Below are 17,854 nucleotides of genomic sequence, written 5' to 3'. Positions count from 1 at the left end.
TTAGTATCGCACATTTCAGCATTTTAATCAATTACCAAAGAAGTTAAAATAATCAACTTTTAAACAAGTACAGCTGATAATTTCAAACATAACTGATAATTTCCAATGAAACATTCGAAACCACAGGTGCGGCTACCTTTACTAACAAAGGCAACTGTGCATGCATGATGAAGCATGTCGATGTTTACTGCAAGAGTGCACTGGGCTGGGCGACGCCTGAATTGTGGACTCTGCCAGCTGGTATTTTGGATTTGGTGCATTTCCTTTAAAACGTTCAAAAACATTCCTCACTAATGAAATTCGAATGAAAGATGCAGCATTCAGCATTTATTTTCATGTTCTGCCACGTTGCAGTTGAAACTTTTCAGGCTTTGAAACTTGCAACCCTTCAAAGGGTCTAAGCATGCCAATTATGGAGCTTGTGCAAACCTCTGCTTTTCATATGACTCCCAAGCTGATTGACGACTGCAGTTTCCTCTACTATGTTTTTGCAGGAAACTATAATACCAGCTAGCCCAAGCCAGCCCTCTGGTTACATCTCAAAGAATTTGAGTAGTGTGTGCACTTGGGATACTGAGATGGACATGGCATTGCCTAGTCCAAACACAACCGTGCACACTCTCTTCTAAGCCACTTCAATTGCGAAATGAGCACGAATGAGGCAAGCAGTCTTGCTTGCTCCTTGCAATGAAATCTACAGTACACATTGACCTTAAGCCTGCAGGGGGCCTTCAAGACAAGGTCATTGCGAGTCACAAGCAACGTGTAACTTTCAATGTGGTGGCCCCAAAAAGCTGCTTCACGGGCAACACAGAATGTGCAGAGGCAAGACGGCATCATACAGGCAAGATGGCATCATACGGGCACTCTCAAAAATGACTAACAAGAGTTTGTACTGACCAATGGGTATTTTTTTTATGACCCCAATTTCAGCAATTTTCGCTTACGCAGCACAGCAGTTAGGTAAGGGCTCACATGTGTGGAAACTTCGGCACCTATATGGTATGAGTCGAGTCGCTCCACTGCAAAGCTTTAGAGATGTTGCTAAAAGCCAACTTGGTAGCTACGTGATAAGCAAGAGTGCCCATTTCCACCCAAAGAAGGTGAAACTGTATTCACAACATTGTCCAGCATCGCCAGGTTGGTTCACCAGGCCTGCAGTCGCAAAGTGACTTATTCACCATGATCGCTCGCAGGCCTCTGGCTCCGGTCTTGCGCTCCATGGCTAGGTGAGCAATGGCCCTCAAGGCCTCCGGCTCGAAGGTCAGCTCCACCTGGACACGGAGCCCAAGAACACAACCACTCTCAAGCTGCTTCTCGCTCACGGCTGAAGATGACATGTCAGCACAGTGAAGCATTTGTAAAGCATTTGTGCTGTGAGGAGCAACCATTTAAACGGGGCCTAGATGAACGGCCGGCTACCGTGACCTAAATCAAGTTCCTGTGCATCCTTTCGTGCTCACAGGCCTGTTCATTTGTTGCCACGCAGCACTTTCCTTGTTTCCAATGCTGTCATAACAACTTCCTTCGTCATATATACATCTGAAAACAACTGCCCTCGATTTTTTCTTTATATGTAAGTTGGGATTTGTGCACATGATTTTTAAAATGAGCAGCAAAACCAAACATCAGTAGCCTGGGACTAAACAAGCAAAAGACACTTCTCGAGACACGTAGTGTGGCACACGCATAAAGAAGTTCCGACTGCAGCAGCCTGAATCGTGATTCCCCCCACCCCCACCGGCAGGTGTGGAGTCGACTGTGGCAAGGGTCCCACCTTGTCCATGCCGAAGAGGGTCTGGTACTGGGGAACGAGGGCGTTGCGTGGCTCGGTGAGGATCTGCACGAGCATGTCCTCGCTCAGGCTGTGGAAGGGCACCAGCACAGGGAAGCGGCCCACAAACTCGGGGATCATGCCAAACTCTATGAGATCCCGCGCCTCCACGCCCCGCAACAGGGCGTCCCGCTCGACGTTGTCGTCGCTGGCGCTCGAGTGCGGCGAGGCGTGTGCCAGCCCCGCCTGGGAGGCCGCCCGCCGGCCGGGGGACGACTCCAGCGAGGGCGCACAGAAGCCCAGGTACTGCGGTCCGGGGGAGAAGGGGGTACAAAGGGGGGGGGGGAAGGTTGAACACGGCATTTCGCCTCGTCCTCCGTTACAAACTTCAAAGCCGACATGAGGCCAAACATCATGAGCCTGCCTTTCATTAGGAACACATCATTCCAATCGTGTCAAGAGTGGGATGAGCAGTGCGCTTCACACAGGTTTGAGACAGAGGCTGATATCTGAAAAGCAGCTCTAAACAAATGGCAAATAGGAGAAGGGAGCAGAAAGACCTTCTCGTTGCGCCGGCGACCAACGATGCGGTCGAGGCCGTTGAAGGCCCCCGAGGCGACGAACAGCACGTTGGTGGTGTCAACGGTGAGGGCGTCGCCGCGCAGCTTGCGGGAGCTCCGCTCGGGCACGCTCACCAGGGTGCCCTCGAGCATCTTGAGCATGCCCTGCTGCACCCCTTCCCCGCCCACGTCCCGCAGCTGGTGGATGCCCGGCACTGCCCCGATCTTGTCCACCTCGTCCAGGAACACGATGCCTGCAAGGCCAGCGTCGCATTTCTTTTTAGCGGCTCCAACAACAATGGCAGCTGTGCCTGGTCAAAATAAACTCGCCTTGCTGCGCTCTCTCCACGTTGAAGTTTGCGTCCTGAAGCAGCTTGGCAATGACCGACTCGATGTCCTCTCCCACGTAGCCTGCTTGCGTCAAGGTTGTGCAGTCACAGATGGCAAAGGGAACGTCTAGGCACCGAGCTATGGTTTGGGCGAGTAGTGTCTTGCCTGCAAGGAGACAGGAAGCGTGTTACACGACTCCAGGCACAACGACATGTGGGAGCCAACAGTGTTACAAAGGGTAAAAAAAAAGCAGTGCTTTCTTTGTAGGACGGTCCCTGCACTTGAGAAGATTTTACCTGGATCCACACTGTGTGATAACCTTTAGGCCTAAAATGTACAAAACTATCCACCTGGACACAGGAGCCCACAGTACAAAAGGAAAGAGACACCAAACATCGCTCAAACAAAGTAAATGGTGAACAACGAAACCTTCAAGTGCAACGCTGAAAAGTTAACCTGTTAACCTTCTTGCACGATTTGGAAATTACTACCCATGGAATCAGTTGAATCTGCCTTGACATGTTCATATTTAGGGAGAACAAATCAGTGGCTGTTTGTGTTGCCTAATAAAGAAAAGAAAGCAGAAGCAAGAATTGCCTTCCTCGTGAGTTCTTCCATAATGGGCTTTTGAGACCAGAAAACCAATATAGAAAGTACTCTGCATACACCTGGTCCACTGAGATTTGATGAATTACTTTACAAGTACTTCCAAGACACCAAGCTGTCCGGGTTGCATTAGCAGTATTGGAAAAATAGACGCAAATAATAATATATTAGCCTTGGAAATTGATTGAATAGCTGTATTTAAAACTTTGAAAAAATTTTAGGTACCTTGGACAAGCTTTTGCAAATGGCCACAAAAGATGCGTTCTTCACTAGACGAACAGGCGTCAAGACATTTGGACGACAGCGCTATGGACAGCAGGGCACCGAGTTACTTCAGGTATGCCAACACTCTCTGCGTTTATTTATTTTTTTATTGTACATCTGAAAACATGCAGTTTTCCCATCGGTGCCGCCATGGCAGTTAGCCTATATAAATGCGGGTTAGAATTTCTGCAGTGCGTGAGCTTTTGCCAGTGGCCGTGAAAAATGAATTCTTTGCTAGATGAACAGGAGCCAAGACATCTGGACCATAGAGTTTCTCAATATTTTCAGGAAAGGAAACTGTCGCTGCAATCGCACGCCGCCATGGGAATTGTGGGTGGTGTGAGAATCGGACTGGCAGCAAGTGGCTAGTGCAAAGTGCTATGGATTGGACTTGTTGGCTCTGAAGTGTTTGTTAGTTCTGTTTTCGGCACGCCACTTTCGAAAACTCAATGGCTATCACACGTGTCTAAATAACAATGTGGTTAGCACTTAACACATCTTCTCGTGTTGACGGACAGTTTCTCAAGATGAAGGGGTAACCACATGCAGCGGCGGCGACACACGGAAAACATAACTGAATGGGTACAACAAACAGATAGATAGTGTGGGCGACAGCAACAAGTGAAAAAAATACACTGCCACTAATGCCCTCCATCGTTGCTGCTCATCGCTGCCTCTCGCTTGTGGGCTGCTTCTGGCCAGCAAAAAGCGAGCGATAGCGACGGCCCCGACGGACTGTGCATAAATTTTTTCCCTTGCCGCTGTCGCCCACACTATCCGTTTACTGTATCTAATGAGTTACGATTTTTGCGTCGCTCGTCGCCGTTGCTGCATGTGGTTGCCCTTGAAGCATGCAGTGCCTCAGACAGGCGTAATAAGGCAACATACATGGCGACTTGACAATCCGGGATTTATATGCCATTTAGAGCATTCATGCGATTTCATAATGCTTGGTGTGCATGCTTGAAGACTTGCTTGCGGTAATAGGCTTCGCCTCTCAGTTTATTTACATCTGCTTAGGCAAAACAAATAAGTACAATGTGACGACATCACTCTTGCATCTCTAGCTGTTGCATCTGCTTCGCCTGCCAAAGCGCGTAGCAGACGATAATAATACAGTATTGAGCGGAAACAAGAACACAGTTTAAGACAATCTAAATAATTTATTTTCAGCTAAATATTACAAAAAGCAAAGAAATCAGCATCTAGTTTGGGGTATGTAATACTTTATAAATATATCCGGGACGGACCGCTGTATCTGGCAGCGTGAGCCAAAAGAAAGACGCCTGTTCTTGTTTTTGCTTTTTTTTTTTTTCGTTTTTGTTTTTTCTAACTGCAAAATTGATTTCTCAGCCTAAGCACTCTAACACGGTATTTTTATACAAAGTAAATGTTATTAACCGCGGCATTCGCACTTCTGACTGAGCTACACACTATGGCGGCACCCACTGAGTCATGGAGTGCTTTCGCAGAATTGAGCTGACACTAGCACCAGATTCCACTCTAGGTAAGCTACTGAGAAACTCTATGGTCTGGACGACCGTGCTGTGGACAGTAGGGCATGGCGTTGTGTCAGCAACTCTCTTTAAGGTTTGAAGTGCGGTCTACTTCGGAAGTAACCATCATCCCGGGTACCAAAGGGGCAACACTAGAAAGGTTCAACCATGCTAGGAAGGCTCTTTGGTACACAAACAGCACTCCCTCACCAGAGAAGGATCTGGCCACCCCGGTGCAGTTGTTGGCCCCCACCTCCCATGACTGACCAATGCAATGCTCGGCCCTCAGTCCCCAGCAGCTGTAGAGCTCTTGACCATGGCGGCGGTCAGGCCTGTGACACAGCAGAGGGTGTTAAGACTCTCTGGGTCCGGATAGGCCGCCTTCGGAACTTAACCCCTGCTTAATCCACAGAGAACTAGCAGGGAACATGGGGGAATTCCCTAGCATTAATGAAAGAGTCGCAGTAGTGGTAATCAAGCTAAACAAATGATACAGGCTAAAGATAGTACAAGCCTACGCGCCAACAACTAGCTATGATGATGAAGCCGTAGACACTTTCTACAAGGACATCGAATCAGCAATGAAGATGGGAACAACACAGTTCCTGATTGTGACCAACGCAAAAAAAGGTGAGAAGCAAATGGGAGAAAGGTCAGTGGGAAACTTTGGAATTGGCAGTCGCAACAGTTGAGGAGATACACTGGTGGGATTTGCAGAAAGAAATACCGGTGAATAACGAAAACATTCTTCTGCAAACGAAAGAATAGGCAATTGACATGGAAAGGTCCCAATTGTAAAACAAAAAACAAAATTGACCTTATTTTAAGCGGCAGCCCAGGTGTTGTACCGGGCATGCAAGTGCTAAGCAAGATTCAGAGCAGCAATCATAGGGCGGTTAGGTGCAAAGTAAGTCTGAATCTCAAAAGAGAAAGAATGAGATTGTGATAAGTAAGAAACCCGACATGGAGTCAGTCAGTGCCAGAACGCAAGATTTTAAAATAACCGTTCGCAACAAATTCACACTTTTAACAAGGATAGTGCAGACATGCTAAATGACGACCTAACAACAGCAATCGTAGAACCAGCAGGAGCTGTGGGTCAAGTAGCCTGTAAAAAACAAACTGGAAAACTAAGTAATTTAGAAAATGAAGAAATGAACTGCGGAAACGTAACAACATGAAACTATCAAGTACAGCTGCCGAAATTGATTAACAGAATTAAACAAATGACATTCGTGCATACTCAGGCATACAATGCACGAATGTCAAAGAGACACTGGAAATAGGAGGAAAAGACACAAGCGGCTAAAAAGAAGCTAGCTAGAGGCAAAGACACAATGTACGCACTCAGGGACGAGCAGGGTAACATTACACACAACAGGGATGAGATAGTAGCGGAACAATTTTACACCAGGCACACCTGCAACAGTAGATCAGGGAAAACTACTACACACCCAGGCTTATCTCGCGGAGTCCCACTAATAACCAAATACAAAGTTGAAGAGGCTCTCAAGGGCATGAAAAAAGGAAAATCTGCAGGTGACAATGGCATAACCGTGGATCTTTAAAAGGAGGGATGAGATATTGTACTAGAAAAGCTTGCCACACTAATTTCGGAATGCTTAAAGGGGCCATGCGGAAAAGACACAAGTTTGGTTCATTCGAAAGATGGCCTCGTTAGAATCATACTAACACCACTTCTAACGTAAACTTCACACCAATAAGCTATATAATTAGGTAAAACGGAAATGGCCATGCGACTCACTAGCTCATTTCCCGCACTAGAACATATGACGTTATATGCACAGCTGTGCAATTAGCTGGGGCCGGCTAAAGCAAACGCAAGTTATGCAGGGCTTATAAGCTTGCAGAACGAGCTATTTTCGCTGAAGAGTAATGCATATTCATTTTATAACACTAAGAACGGTGGGGTGAAACAATGGAAGTTGCGAAAGTACTACACGTAAACACAGAAGTACTAGTGCGTACTGCTGTTGGTAGTGCAACGCACTATGCTTGTTGTCTGATGTTGTCTCACACGAAACTTGCTGATTGGTGTGAGCGGCGTTGTGTTACGTGACCCTGTTTGTCGAGCACACCCCATGTTTCATGATACGATTACTTTCTACCGTAACAGAAACAAGCCAGGTGCATATACGATCAAAAAGACAGCAAAGGCGAATAGTGGTGCGGAGCAGTACGGTGGCATTGTCTGGGAGTGAACAAGGCGTTTTTCAGTCCGCTGCAGACTAAACAGTGCACGAGAAGTTCTTCATGTGACATCATGACAGACGTTGCGAAGCATGCGATTTGACGGGAGTTAAATTGCTTAATTTATTAGTGAATAAAGCATCACTTGCTGCCAAAAAAGCACTGGGGGCACTATAAAAAAAAATAAACCTTTCGAATAAAACAAACTTGTAATTTGTCTGCATGGCCCCTTGATAGACCAATCAAAATGCCCATAGCCCAGAAAAATGACAACATAATTCTGATTCACAAGAAAGAAGACACCAATGATCTTATAGGGACACTGAAGTGATTTGTACACATTGCGGGATTACTCGTGCAAATTTAGTCTGGAGTCTCTGGACCATGTTTCGACCGCTCTCGCTGCGTTTAAGCGACTTCATTTAGTAGAAAAACCACTTATAAAGTGCTGCCCTTCTCTCTGCGTCCTCCTTGCCGATTTCCTATGACGTTTCGTACGACGCTCCATCGAGATGGCTCAGCTTGACTGCACTACTGCACGGCTCGCCAACCCTTTGACAGAAACAGTCAGCCCAGCACTTGGCCCGCGCCGGCGGGTCGTCGCAATTTGTTCACTGAATTGAAACTAAGCCACGACATGATTTGTGCGAGGAAGAATGTGCCTTTGGTTCATTAGTTCGTGGACTGTTTCAAGCTGGAAGTCCAAGTAGCCCCACACAAGCGCACATGTGACGCTTCGCTGACTGGTACGCTAATACAAAAATCCAAGGCCAATTAAAGGCGGGGAAGAGTCCGCGAAGTTATTATATGTCACGAGGGTGCTGCTTTGGGCCTGTTGGTATGACATGACGGAATCTTGAAGCGCTAGGACACAGGGACAAGCGAGTGGGACAACACAAGGCGCTACTTCCAACAGTTTTATTAGCAGACGAAAACACATATATATACACATGACCACTGGCCCACGTCATGATACAATCTTACACGTCACACTCCATTCAGAAAATCACGCTCTTTCTTGGATAAGGCGACAGACGCAGTACTAACACAATCGCGGCCCGCTTTCACTATCATGTCAGCTTCTATTATTTCTCGCGTAAGCTGACTCTTATGCTTGGCGACAACTGCGCACTTGTCGAACAGGGGCTTGCAACCATGCTGCTTACAGTGTGACGCAAGCCATCCCCCCGTGTTGTTTTTTACATTATTGCCGTGTTCACGGAGACGATCATTTAGGCACCGCCCTGTTTGGCCGATATACCTTTTCCCACAGTCCAACGGAAGGCTGTAAACAACGCCTTCTGCGCAAGCCACAAAGCGATTTAAGTGCTTTTTGTTGCACCTCGGTCTCGTGGGAAGGCTGGGGTCAGTCAGTCTGCATAGCTTGCCCAATTTGTTGGGAGCCGAAAAAACGACCCTTACTTTTGACCGCTCGGCTATCTTTTTCAAATTGTGAGAAAGTTTGTGCACGTAGGGTATAACCGCCGTTTTTTGCTTTTCGATGGGCGTTGCCTCAAACTCACCGTTGCCTCTTTTTTTCTTTTCCTTGAGCAATGATTCCGCTACTGAAACTAACACATGTTTGGGGTACCCTGCCTGAGACAGGCGCGCATCTTGATTGCCAAGGCTCTGACTCATTAAATGAGGACAAGATTTATTTAAGGCATTTCCGAAGCATAATTTTACGATTCCCCTTTTCACAAGCTTGGAATGCGCAGAGTTGTAGGGGAGGAGCGGCTTATTTGCTCGTGGTGCGTAGCACCAGCAGACATGCTTATCTTTAAATGAAATACATAAATCTAAAAACCGGATTGACCCATTGTCGGGAAGTTCATGAGTTAGTTCTAGCGGTGCGAGGCGCTGCCTAACTTTTGTTAATACATTGAAAGCCTCCGACTCAAACATGTCACGCTTGCAATTAAGAACAATTAAATAATCATCAACAAACCTAAAGATCCTAACAACCGACGTCCCTTCAAGAGAAGAGGAGACGACCTTGTCCAGTCTTGCAAGATAAAGATTACTAAGAATGGGGGCAATACAGAATGGGGACAACACCCTGTTCGACAAGTGCGCAGTTGTCGCCAAGCATAAGAGTCAGCTTACGCGAGAAATAATAGAAGCTGACATGATAGTGAAAGCGGGCCGCGATTGTGTTAGTACTGCGTCTGTCGCCTTATCCAAGAAAGAGCGTGATTTTCTGAATGGAGTGTGACGTGTAAGATTGTATCATGACGTGGGCCAGTGGTCATGTGTATATATATGTGTTTTCGTCTGCTAATAAAACTGTTGGAAGTAGCGCCTTGTGTTGTCCCACTCGCTTGTCCCTGTGTCCTAGCGCTTCAAGATTCCGTTATTATATGTACTAAGGAATTATAATCAACCAAAACTTTTTTGTACAGCATAAAACCAAGGTGCGGGAAGCACTTTTTGCGCTGGGTGAACTAGCACAGCAGTCAGCAGCATGACCACACAGTTGTGATGGCTTTTCTGCTTAATTAAGGAATGCAGCCACTAGAGATGATATATTTGTAGGAATTTGGGGGATGCTTACTGCAAGAGCATTATTAAAGAAATAGTCATCTCAGCTGTTTGGCATGCTAAAACTAAATGTAAACAGGACATACAGTATACATACTTTATATTTCCGTTCCTGACAACACTGGCTTATGGCCGAATGGACTGGAGCATTAGGTGTATTGTTTTGCAATTCGCAAGTTTGAACCCCCAATCGCTCTTTTTTTTTTTTTGAAGTTGATTGATTTGTTTTGGGATAATGTTTTCTATCCTGAATTCACCATTTTTGCGCTGTAACGTTCACTGCTCCACAAACGAGTTTGCAGAACGTGTGCAGACTGACACAGATGTGCTGGCGAGTTCTCGTTGCCGTGGTGTTGTCATAAGCACCGACCCCTTGCGGGATCAGTGCCAAGTCAGCCGACCCTTGGCCTGGTGTGAACACGCCTCTTATGATACAGGCACGACCCAGGCAAGCTCCAAAGGCGGGAGAAACTAGCATCGCACTTGAGCGTCTCCGTTGACACGGAGGGCATTCATACACTGCGTATGCCTCGGCTAGTGATTGTTACGATTCCAAGCAGCGCTGGTAGGCCTATCTGATGCATTTTACAGCCGACAACATGGCAGAAGCACGGTATGCCGATTACTGAGATACCGAGAATGCCCAGCCAACGATAACATCGGGTGCTAAGCATGTTGTTTCGTAGAACCGAAACCAAAACTAGTTTGAATTCTAATCTTCGACATTGTCCAATCAGCATCGCATCTCGTATGCATATCACTGCTGTTAGTTGTTGCGGCTGCCACAAACGTCGCATGGTATTATTTTTTCTTTCAGGCTTTATAAATTAAGTATTGCTTTATCAACCATATAAACGATGAAAAGTGTGTTCATTTGAGCCAGTCTGTGCAATGCAAACAAATACAGAAGCTTGGTGAATTTCCTTCCGTGTCCCTTTAACAACTACAGCCCCTTCGGCCTTACTCTCAGTTGCATATACCAGCTGTTTACCAAAGTAATAGTTAGCCAAATAGGTAACAGCCTAGATTCCCACCAACCCAGAGAGAAGGCTGGGTTTAGGAAAAGAAACTCAACATTGGATCACATCCATGTCGTCAATGAAGTGATAGAAAAATCCGCAGAGCATATTAAACAACAATGGATCACATCCATGTCGTCAATGAAGTGATAGAAAAATCCGCAGAGTATAATAAACCCCTTTACATAGCATTTACAGACTACGAAAAAGCATTTGATTCAGTAAGCACCGCAGCAGTGTTGGAAGCATTGAAAGACCAAGGGATAGAGAAGACCTACATAAGACTCCTAGACGACATACATAAAGGATGTAGAGGCAGGATAATCCTTCACAAGCGAAAGCAACACATTCCCGCTCCAAAAGGGCGCACGACAGGGTGATACCATCTTGCCAAAACTGTTCATCACTTGTCTGGAGAGGGTCTTCAGGAAGCTTGACTAGGAAAACACGGCATGGGGTTACAGATAAATGTAAAATACTTGAGCCATTCTAGGTTTGCAGACGACTTAGTCTTGCTAAGTGAGTCTGCGGAAAACCTGCAAAAAATGCTTGAGGAACTACAATCAGAAAGCAAGGCCGTGGGCCTAAAGATAAATATGAATAAATAAAAAGTGATGATGAATAAACATGCCGAAAGTGCCCTGTTCAGCATACAAAATGCTAGGACAAGTAGGCGATTTAACTACCTTCGTCAGGCCGCCTGTGCTGATCCCAACCACAAGAAAGAAATCCGGCGCAGAATAGGTATGGGCTGGGGTGCACTCGGCAAACACTCACAAATAATGAGAAGTAAGCTACCTCTGTCACTGTAAAGAATATATAACAAATGTGCCCTGCCAGTAATGAAAATGTGGAACACAACCTGTGCACCTTACTAAACAATTTGAAAGCTAACTTCGGCTGAGCGGGCCATGGAAGAAGGGAGAGAAAATGAGCTTCCTGGATCAGAGAACGAACTCGAGTAGAACATATCATAGTTCAAATAAAGAAAAAGAAATAGAATTGGGCTGGCCACTTAGGCAAAATGACAACCAATGGACTGCCAGAATGACAGAGTAGACACCGAAGGGCAGGCCAAGAAGAAGATGAAGGCCAATTACTCAATAAGAGGACGAAATGAGGAACTTCGGAGGCAAACAGTGGACTCGAGCGGCGAGAGACAGGAGCGGTTTGGGGTTGTTGTTGATGGTAATGATGAAGTTTGCAGATACACACAGACACGTAGTTATACCTCATTTTACTGATTTCAGGCAGAGGGGATTTCCCCTCATTTAACTGTGTGAAATGCTCCATTAAAAGCACATGTGAAACGGATAGCTTACAACAATGAACTAAGGTCCACGTATATTGCAGTTTGATGTTTTTTAAACAGTACCGAAACGTGGCAATGCCTAAAAAAGGCATCTTTGGTTATCCTTCCAGACCAGAATGTGTATTTAATTTCGGGTATTCTGGAACCAAAATGTCGTGGAACATGTGCCACAAGAGTGAAGTACTGATACCGAGTGCACTTATTTTTTTATGTAATGTTATAGTATAGCAGCTTTTGTAAGCACAGTAAAAAAAAAAAATCAATCTAAAAACCAGACATTACAGAATCAGGAATGCGGACATTGCAATTCTTTTTTTAACTGTTTGGGGAAGGTGAACAATTGTAACTTGGTGTTTGTCATCCCGCAATGAAGGGGATGGGCTATGTGCTGCAAGTTGAACCACAAGCCGGCTGCACCACACCGCCCTACCGACTGTGCAAAAGGGAGGTTTGCAAAGTGTGCAAGCACTGATCGTACAGCCAGCCCAGGCCACTCACCGGAACCTGTGGGGCCCAGGAGCAGGATGTTGCTCTTCTCGAGCCGTATCTCGGCGTCGCCCACGTCTAGGACGTCTGTGCCTCGGGCCGTGTGGCTGTCGCCCTCGCCCCCGTGGGTCGCCGGGGAGGGTGGCTGGCCCTGGATGCCCAGGCCCAGGGCACTACCATGGGTGATGCCCGATATGTGCAGCAGGTCTGCTGGTTACAGACAGGCAGGCACCAGTGAGCGCACACACAGAGACAGGGTTTGACCATGACTCAACACATAATTTTACACAGGGGTTCAACATGCTCAAATATGCGTGCAAACTGTGAGGCAGGCGATGGTGGATGGCTCTGGGTGAAGTTTCTTCAGCCCACAACTAGTATTATCCATGCTGACATCTCCAGATTGGCGCATTCTCAAATAAAAGTGTCCTGAACTACTGCACTGTACTAGGCTTCGTTTTGCATATGACGTTTGCTTTACCACAGAACATTAATTGTAGGGATTAAGTTCAGGCGTTCAACACAGTCGGGGTGTGGTTTTACAATGCACGACAGGGCTCCTATTCTCACAGCACTGTGAACGGCTACCACTTCGCCAGTCCTAATCAATGTTGTGCCTTCCACAATGAGGTGAGCACAGCAGCAGTATTGTTCTTTATTAATCCAAAGTGCTTGGTCACTACAAGTAACCTTACCTTTCACCTAGGCCGTCATATGTTAACTTAAGCTATGCAAACTCTGTGTACGTTTGCCACCATTTCATGCCAACAAAATAACCAACTGGCCAAAGCTTCGGGTTGTCCCTCAACCACCTTTTTATTGCAAGCTCCAGATTAGAAGACAAGCTCCAGCTTACAGAATGAAAGAGAATGGCCATGCAGCCAAATTTCAATGATCGCATCAGTATATACACGAGCAAAGAGTAGTACAACAGATATAAAAGCATTTGATGAACATACACAACTGGTGTGAGAATGAACTTTTCCCGGCTCTAAATACTGTGGGAATCGTGGAGAATTGCGGCCCGCAATCCCGAGCCGGCGCGCGCTTAGGGAGACGCTTTGCGCTGAAGCCGGTCCGGCACTCCACTGGTTGGTCGGCGGCCCCCGAGACACGGCACCACAGGTCCGTGCGGGGTATAGGTGCGTGGGCGGTGCGGACGTGTGCACGCAGGAGATGGAGAGAGTCTCGCCGGGCGGCCCGGTCAGGGCGAGATCGGCGGAGCAGCGCGGCGCTGGCGGATACCCTGTATCTCAGGTGGGAACTGTTGTTTGTCGCACGCCGTGAGTGCCTGCCTCCCATTAGCGGTCACGACCCGGACGGCGTGATTCGTGAGCACTGGCGAGCCTTGTGCTCGCATGCTTTGGGAGTCCCCAAATAAACAGCTGTGCTTCGCCACTACTGTCTACTGTGTTCTCATATCGGCAAACCTCGCTGGGCTGCCGTAGGCTCGGCAGCCCGCGTGGTTGACACGCCGGGAGCTAGCGTGGGGGCCTACGCCGAAGTACTGGCCAGGTCGGCCCGCGGAACCCTACGATATTCCACAATACCCTTAGTACCCTTAGTACCCTTTTTCTTTTCAGTGAAGCTTATATGGCTAGGGTTTGTGGTAATCGTTGAGACCCGCGAATCCGGGCTGGTGCACAGTTCGGGGAGAAACGCAAGGCGTTTAAAACCAGTCCGGCGCACCGCTAGTTCAGGAGTGCCCCGAGAGATGGCACCAACGCTCCGCACAATGTCGTTGCTGGCACCGCGAATGTGTGCGCGCGGGAGGCGGACAGTCAGATTGAAGAGCCGGTCTGGGTGACATGAGCGGAAAAGCGCGGCCATTGCAGACATGTATTTCAGGTGGGGACTGTTGCGTGTCATGACTGATTGCCTCCCATTCGCGATCACAACCGGATGGCATGATTTGTGAATGCCGTCGAGCTTTGTGCTCCCATGCTTTGGGAGGTCCCAAATAAATGGCTGTGCTTCGGCACTACTACTGTCTACTGCGTTCTTATATCGGCGAACCTTGTTGGGTTGCTGTGGATGCGGGGGCCCGCGTGGTTGACACGCCGGGAGCTCGCATGGTGGCCTACGCCATAGAGCAGGCTAGGTTACCACCAAGAACCCCACGTATTCCGTATGGCGACCAACATTGGGTGCCATGTGGAATAAGTGGGATTCCCAGGGGTGACGTACCCAGTTCTCCGGCATAGGCCACCACAATAGCTCCCGGCGTGGCAACCACACGAGCCCCACATCGGAGCAGTGGTGCTATCTCTTGGGGCACTCCTGAACTAGCGGTGCGCTGGACTGGTTTTAAGCGCCTCGTGTTTCTCCCCGAAGCACACACCGTTCCGGGATCGCGGGTCACAGGTCTATGTATTTTTCATGCCTGAGAACAAAAACTTAAGAGGCTCCAACAAATCTCTGAAATGTGAGGTGTTCTAAAGTGCGGGGTGTTTGAAAAGAAATGTTCAGTCTATGTTCTACTAGCGCGTAATCACCACCAATATCGTGCGCCGCCCAAACATGATTTTTACCCCAAGCTTATACGTCTCATCACTTGAATAGGAATTTTGAGTAGGCTAGTTTTTGACAGGCACCATTTACAAGATCAGCAGGGTCAAAATAAAAGTGCACGCATTCATGTATGTATGTGTCTTTTTTTAGGGATGACCTCTAGCCAATGCTCGTGAGAAATAAAGTTTGCTCACACCATTCACCTATGCTGTGTGCTAAAAAGCTTTGCTGGTCATCCACCTTCACAGGATGGAAGGGCTAATGGTTATCTTTTTAAGCTGGTGGAATTATTGGGCCACCATTGGGTAAGCACTCGTTTTTGCCTTCCATACCAAAATCACGTATTCTGATTGTACCACAAGTGACCGCCGTTCTCAAAAATGGCTGAAGACACAGCCTTGAATTTAACTTTACCAGCTTTGTGATTTAACAGTGCTAACAAACTACAATGTCACAAAGGTGTGAACAGAAAGAGCAGCACTGCTGCAATAAGTTCATCACTGAACTTTTTTTTTTTTCCCCGACTGTGTAAGGCTTTTCACTTGTGAACGTGCTCAAAACAGTCAGTCACCCCACTCACCCCTGGTGGTGAATGCGGTGTGGGTCTGGCCGTCTACGACGCTGCCAGTGTCCGCTTTGGCGGCGGCGCTCACTGGCGGGAGGTTGTTGTAGATGCGCTTGTAGTGATTGTACACTGCCACCGACAGCACCTTCTTGGCGTAGTTCTGGCCCACTACATGGTGGTTCAGGTATTCATATATCTGAAAGGGAAGCAGCAGCACAGAGTGCGACCCCTCAGCAAGACAACACAGGGTCCACGCCAGTCCCAAAATGTTTCCTGCGAATGTTCAAAATGACAAGAAGCCCCATCATTCGTGCTGAAGTGGTATGGCGCAAACAGATGAAGGACAGAGGGAGAAAGCATAGGATGAGTGTTCAACAGGAACACCCACAAACTTGCCCAACTATCCATTTTTTTGCAAGAAGCCCTTGCTTTTGGAACAAACACCTTCACAAATGTTATGCGGCTATGCATGCCTGCTTTAAAATTTCAGCATCACTGCAACTCTTTGTGTTAACCCGCTGCAGCACTGCATGCACTAAACAGAAATGGAACTAAGGAAGCAGCGCGGCAAGCACCTCATTCAAAGCTTCGCGCATGGGCAAAAAGATTGTCATACCCAACATATGCAACACAAAAAGCTGAGAAAAATGAAAGGCTTATGACTTCAGGCACAGTTTTGAATGTGTGCTTTCATTAAGAGAACCAGGGGAGGGGGGAGGGGGGAGGACCTACTTTCTTTGGAGGTGGTGGGGGTTTGCGGACGAGTCCGGACTTGTCGGCATTGATGCGTGCCTCCTTGAGTGTCTTCTTGGTGTCCATGTCTGACAGGACCACGAAGAAGTGGTGGCACTTCTCACACTTGACGAACCGCGTCGACGCTGCGCACCGGGGGACCAACCGCACACACCCACACAGTCAGCAGGGGTGCACCACTTACGTTTCAACACACACTGACAACCAGCACCCCTGTCAAGGCAAAAACGGGGCACTATTCGCACACTGCGCACAACCCACTTCCATGCACCAAGTCGCCCAATCTTACATTTTGGCCACAATACTTTAGCAGTTGCCCCATGTACAAAAGGGCTAGTGCACTGCTTAATTAAGGAGGCTACCCATCATTGACCGACTACTACTGGCAGGCCAAGTATTTGGGGAATAAGTCTGCTTTACAACATAATGCTCATTTCTGAAATACACATCATTAGAAAATGTACCTACTAATTTCTTTATGTTCTTGGCTTTTGTGGAAAAAGGCTGCCTGCTAGACACCCTAAAAAAGAGGAGGAGGAAAAAACGTTTTTATTTGAGCCGACAAAAAAAAAGAAGGTGGGTGGCCTCTTCTCAGTTCAGAAAGCCGCGAGCGACTGCTGCTGCTCTAGCCCGGGAGGTCAGGCGTTCCTGAGTCCCGAGCTGAGAGCTGGTCAGCCCGCACTCCCACTGCTCCGGGGTGGGGGAAGGGAGGGGGTTCGGGTGGTCGGCGCATTCCCATACAAGATGGTACGTCGTATTGGGAGTGTAGCAGGTAGGGCAGTTGTAAGGGTAGGTAGTGGGGGATATATGGTGAAGAATACGAGTGTTAAAATAAGTTTCCGTCTGGAGTCTGCGCCATATTCGGGCGTCGCAAGTGCTGAGGGAGGGATGAGGGGGTGGGTAATGGAGACGGCTCTGACGGTAGTGGTGCAGTATATCAGTGTAGCGACTGGGAACGGGAAGGTTGGAGGACGATGCAGCCGAGTTGCCCGCCCCTGATGGGAATGCCCGGAGTAAGATATCGCGGGCAGCGGCATGTGCCGCCTCATTCCCTGGGAGTGAGGCATGACCTGGGGTCCATACAACTTGGATGTAGGGCAGGGTCTTTATTGTCTGGAGAAGCTTGAGGGCGGGAGGTGAAATGCATCCGGTCAGAAAGTTCCAGCAAGCTTGCTGTGAGTCGGTAAGAATGGTTACATAGCCGGTAGGTGCTGTGGTGGCGGCGAGGGCTATGGCTGTCTCTTCGGCAGTAGTGGTGTTGGTATCAGCGATGGTGGCGGATGTCAGGATAGAGCCTTGAGCGTTGAGGGCAACCATTGTATGGGCTGTTCGGTTTGGGTAGGTTGCGACATCCGTGTATCGGGTGTTGGGATCGTTGGAGTATCGTCTCTCCAGGAGACGAACGCGTGCTTGTCTTCGACCCACG

The 17,854-nt window shown here is 47.8% G+C and overlaps 1 protein-coding gene across 4 annotated transcripts in view; it reads right to left on the bottom strand.

The window, feature by feature from the left end:
• Positions 1-17,854, bottom strand: part of Clpx (Caseinolytic protease chaperone subunit) — a 30,529-nt gene that overhangs the window by 1,348 nt on the left and 11,327 nt on the right. For 3 of the 4 annotated variants that reach the window (XM_077699255.1, XM_077699256.1, XM_077699257.1), the window contains exons 4-10: positions 16,408-16,553; positions 15,691-15,871; positions 12,612-12,809; positions 2,665-2,829; positions 2,335-2,588; positions 1,778-2,080; positions 1,182-1,274 (exon numbers count right to left, since the gene is read on the bottom strand). In XM_077699255.1, coding sequence (XP_077555381.1) covers positions 1,182-1,274; positions 1,778-2,080; positions 2,335-2,588; positions 2,665-2,829; positions 12,612-12,809; positions 15,691-15,871; positions 16,408-16,553 — 1,340 coding nt within the window. The remainder of the gene's footprint in view (positions 1-1,181; positions 1,275-1,777; positions 2,081-2,334; positions 2,589-2,664; positions 2,830-12,611; positions 12,810-15,690; positions 15,872-16,407; positions 16,554-17,854) is intronic. The other variant, XM_077699258.1, reaches the window with a different exon arrangement.

Source organism: Haemaphysalis longicornis, unplaced genomic scaffold (genome assembly GCF_048455015.1).
Source record: "Haemaphysalis longicornis isolate Haplotype H1 unplaced genomic scaffold, Haemaphysalis longicornis Haplotype H1 scaffold_2, whole genome shotgun sequence".
NCBI lineage: Eukaryota > Metazoa > Arthropoda > Arachnida > Ixodida > Ixodidae > Haemaphysalis > Haemaphysalis longicornis.
Note: the sequence above shows the minus strand (reverse complement) of the source record. Positions and strands in the feature narration are given on the sequence as shown.